Below are 19,756 nucleotides of genomic sequence, written 5' to 3'. Positions count from 1 at the left end.
TCATTCACTGCCAGCCATTGGCAGTGAATGAGTTAAATCCATTGACTCATTCACTGCAATTGACGGCTATAGACGTCAATGGCAGTGAATGAGTTAAGGGCCATCAGTCAAACGATACTGTTGCTCTGGGTCTAAACAGAGCGCGTTGTGTGTGACGTCTTCTTTTGTGCATGCGGCTGCTTTGGTTCACACTAGAGCGCGTTTGCTGTCGCATTTTATTTGTAGTGTGAACGAGCAGACAAAAAAATCGGATTTGATCAAAAAATCGGAGTTGAGCATTAAGACCTGCAGTGTGAACGTAGCCTTATATATATACTAAAACTTGCACAGTGGACATCTGGTCTTACTTAAGTCCAAGTCTTGCCCACTGGTGGCTATAGAAAGATGACCCGACTTCTGTCCCCCAGCGCCTAGCTATGGTGGATCTTGAACATGTAAATGGTAATACTGGGAGTTATTTAGGCTTAACAGGATTATGCTGTTTTAAAACATTAGGCAGAGCCAATGTAATTTCCCCTACCTCAGCCTCCTCCGCTCCAGTTAAGTTAAGCTAATCGGCCCCTGGCTCCATGCGCCACTATGAAAGTGGCTTTGACCTTCTCATTATTACACATGTATTAAGATGCATTACATGGTTATTTTGTTGACTGCAAAAGTGTTATTCTGAACATAAAGCACATCCTTTGTCCTAGGCTGTACTCTGTGCCGACCTTTTACCTGTTTGCCAACATGCGCCTGTGTATCCAATCAATCTTGGCAGCTCGCTAATGAGAAGTTCACACTGTTGTAATCACACATTCATACTGGACTAGTCAGCGACAGGCTTGTTAGTTTTGTTTATTTGTTCTGCATTGCTAACTAATTAATAAATCAATGTCGTGAGCATTATTAGAGTGGACACTTGCTTACTTTGCTTTGTTACATGTAAATCATGTCCTGACTGGGAACATTGACAGGCAACTTGAGAGTCAGTCATCCTTAAAGACGGTGGCAAACCTTTGCCTGCACATTGTGTTTCCACACCCACAGATTCACACTGCTGTGGTACATTCGTGAGCAGCAGCAGCTTTAATCAATACTTAATAATGATGCGTCTCTGTGTCAGACAGGCCCCTGGTCACCAGCTATGAACAGAGATAAGATGTAAATGGGGAACACACTGCAGGACAATAAGTCCCTTTTCACATGCTGATATTGATCAGGTACCGTGTGGATGTTCTTTGTTGTGTAACAGTGATTATGGATACGAGCGCGGCAGCGACGGGAACTGCAAGCCAGCCTTCTGGTTCAATCCTTCCACCGTGTCCAGGAGCTGCAGCCAAGGCCAGAACTATTTCAACAGCACGGGGTAAGCACTGTGGGATTTAGTACTAATTCACATTTAAAAGAATATAGTACAGTATGCTGCGCACATTTATGTAAAATGTTTTTGTGAACAAACAGGTCTTTGCAGAGGACTTTTCCACAGTGGGATGTGTTTTCATATCAGATAGGGATCATAGATTTAATATGATCAGTGGAGCAGAAAGCCGATGTTCACAATCTGGTCCCAATGTGGGGATTTAAGCTTCGGCTTATCCTCATAAACATGTCCAGGAAAGAGCTTTGAAATCAGTAACATTAACCTTAATCCTACCAACTCTGGTGCTCACAGGACCCAGAGGCAAACCATTCATTATATTTCACAGGTGCTTTATTCGAAATGTTTTATGTCTTGTTACATGTCAGTCAGTTGGTTTCTAATGACTTCTTGTCTCTGTTTTCTGTTGCTGTTTTAATTTGGGACTATGCAGCTTTAATAGATGAAGCTGTTTATTGGGGTCATGTTCGTCACAGGTCATAAACTGTTGGTGAGTTTGGGGTCCACTCTTTGTCATTTTAGAGGATAACTGCAAAGGGAATTTCTCCTCATTTTCCAAAAGGTGATTTTATTAAAACTATAAAGAGAGACAAAGAAAGGCACTATCAGATCTGCAGCTAGAACACGATAATTTAGGTTATAGCAGCAAAACCTTTGAGGTCAGTGAAGCACGGGTCGGTTTTACTGCTCGTACACTTTCTCTCCCAGAAGAAGATTGTTTTATTCTTTAATTCAAAAAAACCACTGACCGTAAACATCCTCTGGACATGTACAGAGGACGACTAGTGGATATACTGGACAAAGGATTTTGAAATTGAAGCTGCGAGGCAGAATGAAAAGAGGAAGGCCTCGGAGAAGAGACATTGATGTATTGAAGGAGAATATGGAGAGAGTTGGATCGACAAAAGAGGATGCAAGAGACAGGGTGAGATCAAGGCGGATAATCCACTGCACTGAAAGAAGAAGGATGTTTCACAGTTATTGTGTGAGGTTACTAAACGCCACCAATCAATCAGTGAATACTGACCATATCTGGTCAATTGATGATTGAGACCAGGGTAGTAATTTGGCAGATCCTTAAATGGAAAACCACTGCAATATATCCTGTTCATGTTCAAATACTTCAATTGGGAAAAGTCGTATATTTGCATTTTTGACGTGATCTTACATTTTCCATTACAATCCATTTTTCTTTGTTATGTCACAGAGATGTGACCTTTTTGTTAGTTTGGAGGCGCCCCGGGGACCGACACCTTGCAAAGCTTAATCACAGTGGGAGTGTTTTATTCACTGCCACTATGATTAAGCTTCCATGGTGTCTCAGCCTTTGACACAGCTTGTGTTGTCAGTTGTCATCCTGTCTGGGAGCCTGTTCAGACACAACAGCTGTGCTCTGTTTAGTTCAACAAAATTCTCTGTAAAGCTCGTGCAGCATAGAGGGATAAAATACTTTTCTTTCCCAAGGTACCGCAAAGTGGTGCTGAACAACTGCACGAAAGGAGTGAAGGAATTGTACACACCCAGAAAGCAGCAGTGTCCCAACAGACCCCCGAAAGGACTCTTGCTGACCACCAAAGATGGCAAACTCACTGCCAGCCTGGGCAGCAATGTCACCTTCATGGTGCATTTGGATGAGGTGAGAACAAATACATCTACATTTAGCTACAGACCTGTCAACTTCAACGCTAATTTATTTACCTCAGTTTTTGCTTAAAGCTGCAATAACAGAATTCTGGCCACCAGGGGGCAGAAAAACACATTCATGTGAACTGTTCTGGATACTTAATATCTTTTGAAGTTGCAGTTATAATGAATTTGTATCTGTGCTTTGGACCATATAAGGGATAAAATGTTCCACTTTCTTCACAACTTTATATAAATTATCTTGTTCTTCTTTAATTAGGTAGGCAATATGCACGCTATATGTTTGAACTCATTATTATGAAGTGAATGTTGATTGCACAGTTCGATATCGTATTCAGTTTGGTTGCCTGTATGACACCCACTTTAACTGGCAGTTCTGTCTGTGAATGGGTGGTGTAAGATTGCTTGGAAAAAACCGATGCTAAATTGAAATAAAAAGTCTGATTATCATAAGAATCCAATAAAGGTCAGTAAAGGAAGACCTTTAGAGAGAGCTCCGGTAAAGATTTAAAAAGCAACGTTGTGCTGACAGTGTTGCTACTTGCTCACCACAAAAATGCTAAAAAATACAAAACAATGCAGAATTATTATCCAGAAACAACCAGATATGTTTAAACAGGAAGTGAGCTGCAGCAGTGCTGCAGGGAGGGATGCAAATCAAAGTTTTTTTATTGAAACTGTAAATTCAAAGTTTCATAATGTTGTATATTGAACACATTTGTTTTTCATCAAATTGCATCAAGCAGCAAGTCGCTTCACAACATGGCGCACTTCGTCACAGAGCTGCTACGTTAACCGTATCGAGAAAGTGCATTTCAACCAGATACGACTGCAGTTCATATTAATGGTCAACTCTCATACTACAGTGATTCTTTTGTTTTGAACCACATCTATTATTTGCTCTCTCGATTTGTCTACATATCAACTTACATAAAATTTTAAATTCATTGTTTTTCTTGTTTGTTTGTTTTTTAAATTAAATCATTGATTTCCAAAATTATATATACAGTAATGAAAAAGTTTAGTGAATTATTTAGAGGACTCTAACTGACATGGTGTGAAAAACTAAGTACACTCCCTGCACTTAGACAACGCCACAATCTTTCCTGGAACAAAGGTCTCTGAGAATTCACCCCAAGGTCATATTGTATTATAATCAGAGAAATTCAAAAGACTCGATTATATTAAATGTTGAAGTTTAAGAAAGTGCAATTAGAAGAATACTGAGTGAGTGTGGCTTGTTTGGAAGGGTTGAGAAAGCTTCTTCTCTAAAGAGAACATGGCAGCTAACGTGTTTGGCCATGACAAACACAGCATATCAGCACAAGCACCTCATACTAACTGTGATTGCAGCCATGGCGGGCGGGTGATTTGGGCTTGTTTTGTAACCACAGGACCCGGGTACCTTTCAGTCACTGAGTTGAGCCCATGAACTATGCAGTATTCACGAGTTAAATGGGAGGCAATCTGCTGTGGCAGGACCTTAAGAGAGCTGCACATAAATGAGTGCCTGCAAATCTCAATGAACTGAAGTAATGTTTTAAAGTGTTCAGAATTTACTGCACAAAGGAGTAGAATAAAGATTATTTCAAGTTATTGCTACTAAATGTGGAATTATTGGGTATACTTCAACCATGACTGTGTATTTTTATAGAGTAACTTTATCATATGACTTGGTGACAATGCTAACACTCTTAAACTCACACACTGAGCCTTCAGTTGTGCTTTTAACTTCAGCTGCAGTGGTGTAGACCAGCGGCCCCCGACCTTTTTTGCACCACGGACCGGTTTAATGTCTGACAATATTTTCATGGACCGGCCTTTAAGGTGTCGCGGATAAATACAACAAAATAAAATGAAACGACCGAGACAAAAACTGTGGTATTCTGTAAATATAATTGTTACGTTCCCCTGAGGGGTCCAGGCGGTGCGGGGGAAGTAACAAAAAGTGTCCGGGTCAGAAAAAGGAGTCAAGGAGGCAAAAGGGTTAAACTACAGAGTTTTTATTAATACTAACTAAAGGAGACAGACAAGCCGCTATCACCATTTAAAGAAACAAACAAAACTCAAGCGTTAGTCAATAAGTACAAAGTCAAAAAGAGTGCAGCTCACTAGCTGCAAACACTCAGCTAACTAGCTGTAACCACACTAATGACACTCTGGCCCAGAGCTCACCTTTCCCTGGGCTTAAATACTTTTAATTACTGATGTGAGTCAGCTGTGTAAAAGGGAAAGGCGGCACCTCCAGCAGAAGAGGAGTGGGACACGCCCACACAGGCACCTTCAGGAGGAGGCCCTGCCAGGGCCGTAACAATAATAATAAATGCAAATTCACTGTGTAACTTTATTAGGAGCGTCCTCCTGAAATGCACCAACAACACTGAGAGTAACATCCTCCTCTCTGCCCCTTAATGCTCTCTGGTCGCTATGGTAACGCGCAAACATTTCTTTCAAGATAAGACACGACTACAACACGAGAAAAGACCCGGGGAAAACAGAGTTAACGATAACCAGTCCGTGGCCCGGGGGTTGGGGGCCGCTGGTATACAACACAACAATGTCAGTTTTCTTTTTAGCCTAAATGTGCTTACAATGCCTGGATTTACAAATAGTGGCACTAGACACCCGGTGAATTGTGAATCATATGGAATTCCATATTGTGGGATCATTTGGTACATGTGACTTGGGAAACCCAGCATCATAATCGCACTGACGACACAGTTCCTCGTCCACTGGTGAACTAAACTATGTTGAATGGTTGTGCTGAACAGCTGGATGCATCAGTGATTTCTTGTGTTGCCATTTAAAACTCGTGTCCAAATAATATTTTATGATGTCAGGACACATAAAGTAAACTGGTGTTTTTATTACTTCCTAGCAAGCAGTAGGACCAGCTGCACTGTAGGCGGGTTTGTTCACTTACTATCGTGCTTCCCTGAAACCCGAAGCACAAATCCTGAAGTACTTTCTAGGAATGTAACTGAATTCTAAACACTCTGAGGTTTAATAGAGTCAAATCCCTCCAAACCTCCCGCGCAGCGTAAGACTTCTGAGTCAGAGGCAGACACAAAGGACCTCACCGGAGACCCTGTTAGTGAGCGAGAGCTGTTGTGTTCAGAGCCAGGTCTGCCACACTGGCTGGTCACGAGGAAACTGCCTCACATGTGTCTCAGGCAGTATATGGTCTGTGGATAATAACTGCAGGCTTTACGGCGTTAGCAACTGGAGTGTTTTCCTGCCACAGCGGGAACAGCTCAAGGTAAGTGCGCGTCCCCCGGGGTCCGGCCCCAGTTGTCATATTACTGCGTGATAAGTTGAGGAATGGACGCCTGTTTTCTTTCATAAAGAGTGGATTTCTGTGATGGAAAGAGGAGGGGGACAGGAAGGGACGTGGGTGGCAGAACGATGTGATAAAAGAGAAGAAGAGAAGCGCGGGGGTAAAGAATCCTTGTGGCATCAGCCCTATTTGAGAAAATTCTCAAGATGAATTCAAAGTTTAATTTATATTCATGAAGCTTGCGATGGCTGTATTTCTTGGGAAGAGCAAATGGCATACAATTTTAAATGGGAGAAGACCCTGTGGCTCATATCCATATTTAAAAAGACGGTTAGAAAGAACTAAATAATCAACATGTTTGGGTGGATGATCAGATCCGCATCGCTTCTGATTTTGCATTGTTTAGGCAGCCGTCTACACGTCGCAGTAACTATGTTGAGTTGTCAGCTGTTAGCAGAGTGATTTTTTTGTTCTTAAACTGTTCATGAAGGATTGTTTAAGATTTAAGCTAGGGGCGATCGTGGCTCAAGAGTTGGGAGTTCGCCTTGTAATCGGAAGGTTGCCGGTCGAGCCCCGGCTCGGACAGTCTCGGTCGTTGCGTCCTTGGGCAAGACACTTCACCCGTTGCCTACTGGTGGTGGTCAGAGGGCCCGGTGGCGCCAGTGTCCGGCAGCCTCGCCTCTGTCAGTGCGCCCCAGGGTGGCTGTGGCTACAATGTAGCTGCCATCACCAGTGTGTGAATGGGTGGATGACTGGATATGTAAAGCGCTTTGGGGTCCTTAGGGACTAGTAAAAGCGCTATATAAATACAGGCCATTTACCATTTACAGGCCATTTGTTAAAAAACAAAAAAAAGCTCACATTGTCCTGACTTTGAGATAAGTGGGTACTGTGTGCATTCTAATTATTATTACGGAGGACGATTCTTAGAGAACTGCAGGAGTTTGACACAAGTTGCACTTGGCAGCAGCAACATCATGCTAAATGCAGCAGGTACAAAGCTCATTTTAACTGGGATATGAAGATTAACATTAAACAGGCCACTTAAGAGCTATTTTTACTTTTTGACACATTTCAGGTCAGCCTGATCTAAAAATATCTTTAATTAATTAATTATTAGTCAGTTATTTATTAAAAATCCCCACGTGAATACTTTAAACCCACAAACTAGGGCTGCCCTAAAGGATACACTATTTCATCCTCCTGTTTGACTCTAATTAGGATCATTGCAGATAATCATTATGTTGCATTCAGTGAGGACTAGAACAAGTGACAGTCTTCTTGCAACCAGGGAAGTCTCCCTCTGTTGGCCATTAGGAAGAATGCAGGTTTAAGGTTGTATTGAATTGGCTTCCCTTGTCAGACGTGGAAGCTATGTCTAATTTTTTGTCCACTGTGTTGTTCGAAAATAAACAATTTCTATCTGCAGCGATCTCATTGATTACCATCTTCTGAAAAGGCTGGACATTTATGGGCCTTCACCCACACAATCACAAACAACAGTCTACATACCTTCACTCAAACCTTCAAAAACTCAGCACTTTTTTTAGTCCGATGATTCCAGCTGCTGCTTTTGGTTTCATGGTGCTCCAGATGTTTTCAGCTGGTTAGGGGTCTGGACTCCACAGCATGTCTTTATCCTGTCTTCCTTCTCTCACCCCAAACGGTCACAGCAGATGGCCCCGCCCCTCCCTGAGCCTGGTTCTGCTGCAGGTTTCTTCCAGTTAAAAGGGAGTTTTTCCTTCCCACTGTCGCCAAAGTGCTTGCTCATAGGGGATCATATGATTGTTGGGTTCTTCTCTGTATGTGTTATTGTAGGGGCTACCTTACAATATAAAGCGCCTTGAGACAACTGTTGTTGTGATTTGGCGCTGGATAAATAAAATTGAATTGAATTGAACTGAAATGACTGCAGGCTGGCCAGTTCAGCACCCAGATGCTTACACAGCTACAAAGCCATGCTGCTGGAATAGACGCAGTATGAGGTATAATACTTCCCAAAAAAGAGGTTTCACAGACAGGATCACATGTTGCTCTAAAACCTTTTAGCATTGATGATACCTTTCCAGATGTGCAAGATGTCCGTTCCATAGGCAGTGATGCACTCATACCATCAGAGATGCAGCCTTATGAACTACCACTCATAGCAAGCCAGATGGCCCCTCTCTACTCGAGTCTGGAGCCTGTGGCTTCCATGTTTTCCAAAAGGAATCATACATTTCAATTTGTCTGACCACAGAGCAGTTTTCCACTTTTCCTCAGTTCGTTTTAAATGAGCTTTGGCCCAGAGAAGTTGGCAGTATTTCTGGCTCATGTTCACATAGGGCTTCTTCATTGCATGATGGACCTTTAACCTGCATTTGTGGATGGCACAGTGAATTTGTTCACAGGAAAGGATTTGTGGAAGTGCTCCCGAGCCCATGCAGTGATTTCCATGGCACGCTGTGCCCCCCCCCCGAGGGCATCAAGATCACAGGCATCCAATATTGATTTTCAACCTTGTCCCTTACAGACAGATTTCCAGAGATTCTCTGAAAACGATGAGATATCCAAATAGTTCCATCATTTTTAGATGCAGTTTGTTGCTTCCTTCCATCTTTGCTTCTGAGAAACAGTCTAATGTGTTCTCTTCATACCCAGTCTAGTTACTAAGCTGTTGCCAGCTAATCTAATTAGTTGTGAAACGTTCATCCAGCAAAGTACCACTTACTTTCTGAGCCTTTTGTTGACCCTTTCCCAACGTTTTTGAGACGTGTTGCTGCCATCAAATTCAGAACGAGCTAATATTTTTCATGAAATAGTAAAATGTCTCACTTTAATCATTTGATATATTTTCTGTTCTATTGGCAATAAAATGTGGATTTATGAGTTTTACAAATCAGTGCATTTTACACGATATTTTTGGAACTGGGTTCTTTTTGACTGATTAGATTTATAAAACATAGTGTGGCAGATTATATCAGATGGCGGCACAAAGTGAGGACTGACTGGATAAACTGCCATCCCTCTTGGTTGCTGTCATGAATCAGATTTGGCTTCAGTTTTCCGACCCAGGCTTTGCCAGCTCTGTGCTTAAGTTGGAGAGGACAGATTGGTGACAGCATGCGTTAGAGAGCCACTGTTTTCAGTTTCATTGTTTCCTTTAACTGCTTAGGTTGTGTTGCAGCTTTCTAATTGCCCCCATAAGATATAAAAACTTGAAACTCTGTGTCAGCTTGATATAAAGTTTTAGTTTCGTCCTTGGTTACTGTATTGATGTATCCATCACTACATTACAAAAAGTTCAATTCTCACCAAAAGTGGCTTTCAGTGATCACACTGTGTTTCCTTCTGGGTTAATATAATCTCCTTGTGATCTGCCTAACACTTGTTTTGTCAGTCTGAATTTTTATCAGCCACTTCTCTGTTTCACAATCGTGTCACATTTGGGAGAAAATGTTCTACGGTTGTTCTCGCTCATGTTATCTTTTTGCAAAATCCATTTCTGCCCCAGTGGAAAAGCCAGATGAATCTCCTGCCTACAAACATTGTGAATATCGAACATGACAGCCACGACTACTGAGGATTTCCAGCTAAAATATTAACTGCAGTGCTCATTCTGAAGCTCTGTGTAGTCACAACAATTGGAGTACTTGCCCTGACTTGTTTAGCTAGTATCAAAAAATACACATTCAACAACAATCTGTGTAATGATCTCCATACGTATAAATATGTAAAATATTAATATGGTAAATAAACCTGCATTCACTGTTTTTGTTTTATTTTTTCTTTTTTCTAACCACTTGGGGGCAGCAGAAGAAGTTGCTGTTGTTATAGTAAATAAATTATTCATTTCAGTTGCTCTAATAGTGTTTTACACAAAAACAACACGAACACATTGTCTTCCTGTGTAGAGTTAATTTAATTCAGACTAAGAGAAGATCATGATGACTTGTTCTTGCTCGTATTCAGACCTCTCACAAGCAGACACAATATGCATGACATCCATCACTCGGCATCAGTGATTGGACTGATTGTTGTGCACTTTAATGCTTTTAGTTATCGTTACTGTGAAACAAAGAGCACATGAAGAAATAACCGATCGCTCGCATTATTAGTAGTTTCTGCAACCCCCACGCTAAGAGCATGTTATGCATTACCGTCATTACCAAATGATTTCCATTAACATCGTCTATACAGATTGATTTTAAGGTTGCTTACACAAATAGCAGCTGGATTTATTAGTAGCATCACTTTCAGATTGTATTTCAGGACTAAAATGAATGAATCATTTTTTCTGGAATGATGCTACGATGCTACTGTTCCTTTGTTTAGTCTTTACCAGTTTTATTTATTTAAATAACATTTTATACATTTGGTGCTTTGTGAAACCAAAACAAACCTGAAAGGATTCTTGGAGCTTTGGAGTGACACCTGTCACCTCACAGCTCTGTTTGTAATGTAAAACTCCATCGCTCCTCGCAGTCGTCCCTGCTGTAATCAGTTTAGCAATATTTTCTATTTAACTGGCATTTTTAGAATTTGTCCAGTCTTATTATTACAGTGCAAACATGAATCCACTGTAGGAGGAACATGACGTGCACTCTGCTGTCAGAAATAGCCTGGGCGATGTTCCAAAACGCTTCACAGCTTTTATTGTCACACAGCACGCTGATACTGTAGATTCAGGTCTGACACACACCTGAACAAATGCCGGTCTCATGTATCCAAACCCCTGTCCACATACAGCAGCTGTTTCAGTGCAAACCCAGTCTCAGGGTTCCAGCCATGATGTGTTTGGATTTGCTCAACCCTGAGAGATACACGAACACAAAGAGTGACATTTAGAGAGACGGGTCAGCATCGCTCTCATGCAGATTAGTGAATCCCGCTGTGGCTGATACAGCGAGGAGCGTGAACAGAATGGCCAGCAGACGCCGAGAAGAGCTGAGTGACATCAGCACCACCGAGCTCGAGTCTTGTTTGCATGCCAGCTCATTACACTTGGAAACAATACCCGTGCTGTCAAACCCTGTTCTTAGCTTTTCTCTATTCTCTCCAGCCACTTATCACAGATTTCATTTTCCAGACAGAGTGACATGAAAAATGCCCCAAAGCCCACCAAACCTCCTGTGTTTGAACACACGCAAGCACACAAAGAAGTGACTGGTAGAGAGGGATGGAAAGAGCAAAGGAGCAGGAAAGAGAACAATGAATTTATTTGGTTCTAATGTGAGTTTTGGCAGAGCTGGCATGCTAATGCAGTGTTACAAATTAAGATCCCAGTTGTATTGTGCTACAGTGTGCCAAGGGGAGGCTGGGAGTTTGACTTCACAGGCCTGAGAGGATGAGTTCAGGTTTGGTCGCCGTGGCAGCTGGAGCCACCAACACTTGCGCTGTGTGTTTATCCACCGACGGTGCCAGATGTGATTCTCAGAGGAAACCGTGCAGGCAGCGGAAGGATCGCACATCCTGCAAAGGCAAACACGGCGGGATCACAACACAAACTCACATGTGCATACAAAATTTATTTTTCTCCTCTTCTGCTGCACGTGCCACAAAGCAATGAAAATAATTTATATACAGCACGTTTATACAATTCAATATGATTAATATATTAATAAATAAAACTTTGAAGTCATTTCATTCTTGAGTTAACTTGCAACAAATCATCCGCCTGCAAAGATGCTTCGAAGAGCTTTTTTTCAACCTTTAATAGCAGAATGTTTATGTGTTTGCTCTGCAAATGAATTCTTTATTTGCTAAATTTGAGCAAATTAAAGAGCATCAATTATTGTTTGGTAAAACTAGTCTTTCTGCTTAACTGGTCAGACAAAGCTTTAGGAAGCAGTGACATGAAGAGAGTAAGCACTAGTGCTTAATCTGAGAGAAATGATTCAAAGAACATTTGTGAAACTGTGTCATTAGAAGTAAACAGACACAATATAGTGACTGTCCTGTCCTTTTTATGTACTATAAAGCTGCAGGGAATTTGTTTTGTGCCAACAATGCAAAGACGAGCAACCTTGTAATCTTGCTGTCGACTTAAGTTATATAAAGTATATCTGTATAAAAAGGCATAGTTAGTGTTTAAGTTAAGAACACGTAAACTAGTTAAATTATCTCCCATCTCTTGTGAACTAAGATCACAAATCACACTGGATTTCCTGACTGAACTTGTTTTGTTTGAATGCTCATGAATCCGTTTCAGGTTTGGAAATAGAAGGTGGTGTTTAAACATCGGGCAGGTGTTGCAGAAGAAGCTAAAGAAAGGCTGACAGCTCTCAAACATACCTGAAACAGTGTTTTGTTGAGGTCAACCTCTGCCTAACTGAGACGTGGATAACTGCTGGTGATTCCAGAACTTTTTCCTTCAGACTGCTGCTCTTCTAATGTCCAACACACATCTGATCGAGGTGGAGGAGTTGTGACCATCTTCAGAAATCGCTACAGGTGTAAACAGGTTTCATTCAAATTTTATTTTTCCAGTTTTGAGCTGTTGCTATTTGAAATAGCCTGTTCTCCCCCTGTACTGTGCAAAATAATATACAGGGCCCCAAAATACAGTAAGGACTTTATAATGGAATTTGCTGCATTTCTGACTGAAGTCACGATAAAATATGACTCCTTTCTTATTGTCAGGGATTTTAATATTCACGTGTGCTGTCTAGAAAAGCGCATGGTTAAAGACTTTTTGAATCTTACTGATTCTTTTAATTTAGTTCGATGTTCTGCACCCACACAACAGTGTGGCCACACTCTCGATCTAGTTTTAGTGCACGCATTGCCTGCTTTTAATCTGAAAGTCTCTGACCCTGTTTTCTCTGATGCCGGTTCTGTTTGACATCTCTTTGTCTAGAAATGGATTCAGAGGGCATGTCCCTGTTCAGCCATCTCGTTTGTTAAATTCTTTCACTGCAGCACAGTTCTCCACCTACTACACTCAGTTCTCTATTCCTGACGCACTCTAAAACGTAGAGGAACTCAGTTCTTGGTTTCATTCCTTGGCTATTGTTGCCTCTCTAAAAATCAGGCATCCTAAGTTTGAACCCTGGTTGAACGATGAAGCCCGTGCTGTGAGGCGTGAAACCTGGGCTAGATACAAACACTGTTGAAAACTTTAGACCAATATCTAAGCTGCCCTTTTTATCTAAAGTCTTGGAAAAAGTAGCAAGTAACCAATTGATCCCGTATTTGAATGCGCAAAATATTCAGGAGATTTTCCAATCTGGTTTTAAAGCAATGCATAGCACTGAATCAGCACTTTTAAGAATTTTTAATGGTATATTTTTATCAGGTGATTCTGGTGAAAGGCTCATTCTTATCTTACTCGATTTAACTGCTGCATTTGACACTGAAGACGATGAAATTTTAATCTCGCATTTGGAGCAGTGTGTCGGTGTAACAGGTGTGGCTCTGAAATGGTTCAGGTCTTACTTAACAAATCAAACCTTTTCAGTTCACTTAGGAAACTGTGAGTCCTCCGGTGCTCCGCTGTCTCATGGAGTAGCGCATGGTTCCATTCTGGGTCCCATCCTGTTTTCACTGTATTTACCTCCCTTGGGCTCAATTTTTAGGAGACACAGACTCTCTTTTCACTGTTATGCAGATGACTGCCAGATTTATGTTCCTCTTAAAAAGAAAATGTGTCGTCTGTAAATCTTTGCAAACATGTCTGGAGGACGTCAAGTCGTGGTTGGCGCTAAACTTTCTTTGTTTTAATGATTCTAAGACTGAAGTAATGGTGTTCAGACCTGCCTCCACTGCTGTTCAGTGTGTTGATTTGCAAACCCTGAAATCATTTTGTAAACCAGAGATTGTTAATCTGGGTTTTAAAATGGATCCTGAACTTAAGCTTGAAAGCCAGATCGGGTCGGTTGTACAGTCTAGTTTCTTTCATCTGAGGCAGCTGGCCAAAATTAAGCACTTTCTGGATTACGGCTGGATTATTATTATTATGGGGTGAGTCGACCTTCTGCTTTTCGACTGCAGCTAGTTCAGAATGCCGCTGCACGTCTTTTAACTGGCACTCGTAGATGCGAGCATATCACCCAGTTTTATATTCACTTCACTGGCTGCCCGTGCAATTTAGGATCCTTTTTAAGCTGCTTTTATTTGTTTTTAAATGTTTGTCCAATGCTGCCCCTCTGTACCTCTCTGAGCTTCTTCATCCATACATACCTTCGCGGTCCCTCAGGTGGGCAGACCAGCTCCTCCTGAGCGTGCCCAGGACTAATCGTAAGCTCAGAGGGGATCGGGCGTTTGCTGTGGCAGCACCAAAACTGTTGATTGACATGTTAGTAGATATCGAGGTCTACAGATTAGTGGATATTGGATCAGTTCTCTTAGTCATCATGTTTGGGTGAAAAGATGTGAAGCAACTTTTCAAACAGCCAGATCATCAGTGCCAGACAGCCTGGTGGGAGCATCGCTGAGGTGGCTTGAGGAGTGCAGCTGGTCAGCTTGATCTGTGGGATTTTACAGGATCTGCTGCTGACATCTTGCTGCCAGAAATGCTGGGCACTTCCATTCATTCAGCCACTGGGTGTGTCGTATGGCAGCACACAGCAACAAGCATTTCTCTCCTCATTTATGCAAATAGTGAAATTCAATCATGTGACTATTGTCCACGGTCAATCATAATCACCGTTTTTTATTTGGATTATTAGTAGGTTGTTAAAACTTTTATTTCATGTATAATTATTATTGAAGCTCATCTCCTTTTCTTCATCCTAATGGCATCATGGTCATTGTGTACTTCACCAGAAAGGCTCCTGGTCCCCTGGGTGGGGCCTTTCTGCATGAAGTTTGTGTGTGTTCCTTTTGTTTGCATGACTTTCCTCCACGAACTTCAAAGACTTGCATTGTAGGTTAATTATCATCTACTTCACATCGATGGCTATGTGTATGAGCTAAAGCACTTAATGTGTACAGAGACGGACTGTCTTTAAATGAAAATTTAAAGAACTTTGAGGGGTCATTAAATCAGCACAATATAAAAATGTCAGTTGTTCCATTTCATCTTTTATACCTAGGACTTCACCAAAAAACAAGTTCTTTACAAGTGCTTTCAGAACAGACTGAAACGTAAGCCCCTAGAACTTTGAATTTGCCCTCACAAGCATACTTGAAGTGCTTTAGATTAATGAGCTATATTTAGCTTTCGTTGAATCCGCCCCATGCCAGCCTTCTCTCCTCAGGGAAGCAGACTCTCCTGACTCACTCACAGCCTGCTTCCCGGCCATGAATTGGATGTGATTGGTCAGTGTTAAAGCGCAAATAACCTCACCTGCTGATACTTTGTTACCATTCTGTGCTATTAGTCTCACAATCTCTTTTAGCACTTTGCACCATGCTGCTGCATAATCGCGTTCTTGCGTCTGGTCAACAAAATGCTGCTTCTCTCAGTGTGCTCATGCACCTTAAGTTTGAGGTATGGTTTAAGATGCCTTTGTTTTGATAAAATCAGATTAAAGCCACACTGTTGTATCTAACTTGTAGTGGCTCCACAGTGTTGCGGTTTATGTGTTTGCCTAGGAAGGGAAATATCCCCTGGTTTGGTCCTGACAGGAGGCACGTGTGTTAGAAATGTTACCTCTGCCTGCATCACTCACATTGTCGTGGCTTCTGTTTTTCCATCTCTTCAGTGCAGCTCTTCCCTGTAAAGCAGCCACATTGCAAAACTCATTTCAGTAAAAGTGTTTGTCTATAGCTTGAAGAAACGCTGGTGTGCTGTGTTTCAGGGGGACTCGCTGCGGACCAACATCCAGCTGGATTTTGGTGACGGCACAGCAGTTTCATACTCCAATCTGAGCTGGACCGAGGAAGGGATCAAGCACGTCTACAAGTCTGCCGGAATATTCCGTGTCACGGCGTTTGCAGAGAACACGCTCGGTTACGACACCACGACACTCTACCTGCACGTCACATGTAAGTGTCCACACTGTCACAAACACAACGCGTGCTGTTGCTTTCAACTGAAATCCTCTCTGAGAAGATGACTGCTGCTGTTCACTCTCTGTTTCATCGACATAAGAGACAAAACTGTCGATGCCGTCATCTGAGTCAACTTTTAGTTTGCACTCAAAGCAGTTAACTTAGTGCCCAGAAGCAGAGTGTTAGTAGACTTTTAATACTTTGTTTGCTTTTCAGGCCACAAAGCATTACTGATAAACACAGATGTGTATGACTACATCCATGAACATCAGTTAATGATGCGTTTCCTGTCTGTATACAGTGTGTTAAGATAGGAGAATGTTTATAATGTAGGAACAGAATGAGACTTTACAAACTGAACGGTCTGTAAAATCTCATTTTAAAAGCTCTGTTTTATTCTGACCCAGACGTGCTCATATTTTGTTATTGATTTGGTACAATGCACACACATACCCACTAAAGTTGTGTTAGGTAAGATGATAAAATGTTCAGATTTCACCCTCCAGCATGAACAGTAAGGTTGAAAGAAGGTTACACCAGGATGTAGCAAAGAGTTGTTAAAGATGGGTCAGTTTATTGGCACTGGTAAAGGGGTTAAAAAGAGAAATGTACATTTTTGTTGTTAAGAATATAATTTTATGTAAATTCACAAATACTGTTATGTTAAAAGAATATAGAAATTCTAATGTGCTTTTTGGTATTTTGGGCTTCCGGCACACTGTAAATATGTGGTTATGTAGTTGAGGAGTCAGAAGCAACACAGGTTTCTGACCGAGTCCCGCCATGTTAATTTAAACCTTCATTAAACATCTCTTTTGAAAGAAAAGTACCCGGTCTTGCTCGTGTTTCAAATGCCTGTTGCTGGACTGACTTCTAAAGGTGGTACAGAAGAGTGAAACAGAGCCCGACGGGCCCGTCATACTAGCTCAACCCTGTAGATCCAAACCATCAAATAATAGCCAGAAAATTTAGATTTTTTGGAACTGAGATGTTTTCTGAGATGTATTTTCATTATGTATTTATTATATCTTTGTTGTATCACATTTGATACATTGGGCATTTTTGGCAACTTTTTTGTTAACAACAATGTTAGTTTTAGACCAAACAAAGAGTTTTGTCAATAACATTTTGAAATTATGGAAGGTATTGATCAGAGAGACAGATCTCAGAAACTCGTATCAAATATGATACAAAGGACATTAAAGGGTTAAGAAGAGAGGTGATGATTAGTGAGCAGCAATCCAACTTCCTGCTGAGAAACAGCACTGCAGATGCAATGTTTGTTTCGAGAGTGTTGATGAACAAATGTAGATGACGTCAGAAGAGCCTCACTGTGTATTTGGAGATCAAGAGAAAGCGTATGACAGGGTGCCAAGAGAGAAACTGTGGTACTGCATGAATACGTCAGGAGCAAAGCGCAGAGTATGTGAAGGGCTGCAGGACATGTATGAGAACAGAGGGATGGTGGTGAGGTGTGCAGTGAGTGACAGATGGGTTCAAAGTAGGGGTGGGATTACATCAGGGATGCTCTGAGCCCTGCTTGTTTGCAGTGGGGATGGACAGGCTGACAGATGAGGTCAGGCAGGAGTCTCTGTGGACTCTGATGTTTGCCAAAGACATTGTGGTCTGTAGTGAGAGTAGGGAGCCTGGAGAGGTGGAGGTATGCTCTGGAGAAAAGAGGAATTAAAGGCTGTAGATGCAAGACAGAATAATTCAATTTGATTTGCAAGTCCAAAGACATGCAGCTTGTGGGGATAGGTTAATTGGATAATCCAAATTGCCACTAGGTGTGAATGTGAGTGCGAATGGTTGTCTGTCCCTGTGTGTTGGCCCTGCAACAGACTGGCGACCTGTCCAGGGTTCAGTTTTATTTATATAACGCCAAATAAGGACAACAGTCACCTCAATGTGATATGTGAGAATGTACATGTGTGAGAATGATGGGGAGACAACTGCAACAGTGGAGATGGATGACCGTCGAAAGCAACGTACAGGAGAGAGGTGAAGAAGAGAGTGCAGACAGGGTGGAGTGGGTGGAGACGAGTGAGAGGAAGGATATCAGAAAAGAATGAAAGGGAAGGTTTAGGTTTAGGATGATAGTATGACCTGCCATCAGTCAGTATGGTTTAGAGATGGTAGCACTGGGAAAAACATGGGAGGCTGAGCTGGAGGTACTGAGATGGAGAGATGAGATGGTTTGGACATGTGCAGAGCTGGGATTGTGAATATGATGGACAAAAATGTTGAATTTGGGCAGGAGAAATAGAGGGAAACCACAGAGAAGATTCAGGGATGTAGCGAAGGAGGCTTTAGAGGGTTGGCGTGACAGAGGAGGATGCTGGGACAGGGTGTGATGGAGGAAGAGGATCTGCTGTGATTTGTTTGTTTTTCCTTTTTTTAATTATTTAGACAAAAGAGTTGATCGCCTGGATATCACCCACCCAGCCAACATTAGCTTTGCTACTTAAGACCAGAATACTTTCTGAAGACATGAAGACGTTTGTGTCAGAGTCAGTAATGTTGGGACATGACTGTTGGTTCATATAAATGATGTAGTGTTGCTCACTATTTATACTGGAGATGGAAGAGAGACCTTCAGGCAATAGCAGGGATTTTTGTAGAAAGTCGCTGCTTCCTGTCTTCAAATAAATGAGAGAAAGCCTTTAGATGGATGGTCAGATGCAGTCCTTTTGGACATCAGCAATAAAAAAAACATCAAATGAAATTAAGTCACTTAATGCATTTTTTTGATCAGCAGTAAAATGTTTTTTCAGATGTGGATTTCACGGTACTTAGCTCCAGGTGGTATATTCGTTCACCTGAACGGCAACCACACTGTTGATCCACGCTAAACTCATTTCAAGTGAACTGTGCTCACCTATACAGGGTTTGTAATACAGCAGCTGTGATAAACAAGTTTTGGGAAAAAGGTCATAATAACCTTGCTTATGCAAGGTTTTACTGTGAGGAACAAACAGAGAAGTGAGCTTTTAAGGCCACTGCAGCTAATAGGCAGTTATCTGAGGATACGGCATCACAACAATGGATTACTTTTAAAGTGGAGCAGGTTTTACGCAGCAGCACAAATAACAAATTACTGGATCGTCATGCCTTCTAGCTTCTGTTCAGACAGCAACAAAACAGTGTATCACTTTAACTTTCCATGGAAATTATTCAAGCTGCTTTCTGTAAGTGTTGAATTGTCTCTCTGTTATTTTTGCTGATTTTTTTCAGTCAATTTTTTTTTCCAACAATATCTTTATTTTTTTTTTTTACATTTTAATGACTTACAAACAGTCCAACATTCTAAATACTACATGTTTTCAGTCAATTTTAATTTAACCTCCTAAATTAAAAGTCAGCCAGCCTGCGCTGTATGTATATATTTCTGACAGGAACAATTTCAGCTGGATTTATTTCACAGTGTAGGTGATGCTTTCAGGGAGAAACGCCAAAAACTACTACAAACGATTTCTCAGCTGAGCATATTTAATACCAAACAATTCTCTCACCTTCTCCCATTCATACAAAGATACAGCACACACACACACACACACACA

The 19,756-nt window shown here is 41.5% G+C and overlaps 1 protein-coding gene across 1 annotated transcript in view; it reads left to right on the top strand.

Annotated features, from left to right (window-relative positions):
• The window catches only part of sorcs3a (sortilin related VPS10 domain containing receptor 3a), a 261,899-nt gene that overhangs the window by 214,073 nt on the left and 28,070 nt on the right, over positions 1–19,756 (top strand). Inside the window, exons 17-19 of the mRNA XM_085408112.1 lie at positions 1,235–1,348; positions 2,825–2,996; positions 16,004–16,190. Of these exons, the coding sequence (XP_085264238.1) occupies positions 1,235–1,348; positions 2,825–2,996; positions 16,004–16,190 (473 nt within the window). The remainder of the gene's footprint in view (positions 1–1,234; positions 1,349–2,824; positions 2,997–16,003; positions 16,191–19,756) is intronic.

Source organism: Rhamphochromis longiceps, linkage group LG6 (assembly GCF_057381845.1).
Source record: "Rhamphochromis longiceps isolate RC_006_pf linkage group LG6, R_longiceps_female_GT1.1, whole genome shotgun sequence".
Classification (NCBI taxonomy): domain Eukaryota; kingdom Metazoa; phylum Chordata; class Actinopteri; order Cichliformes; family Cichlidae; genus Rhamphochromis; species Rhamphochromis longiceps.
This window is presented reverse-complemented; position numbering and strand designations above follow the sequence as displayed.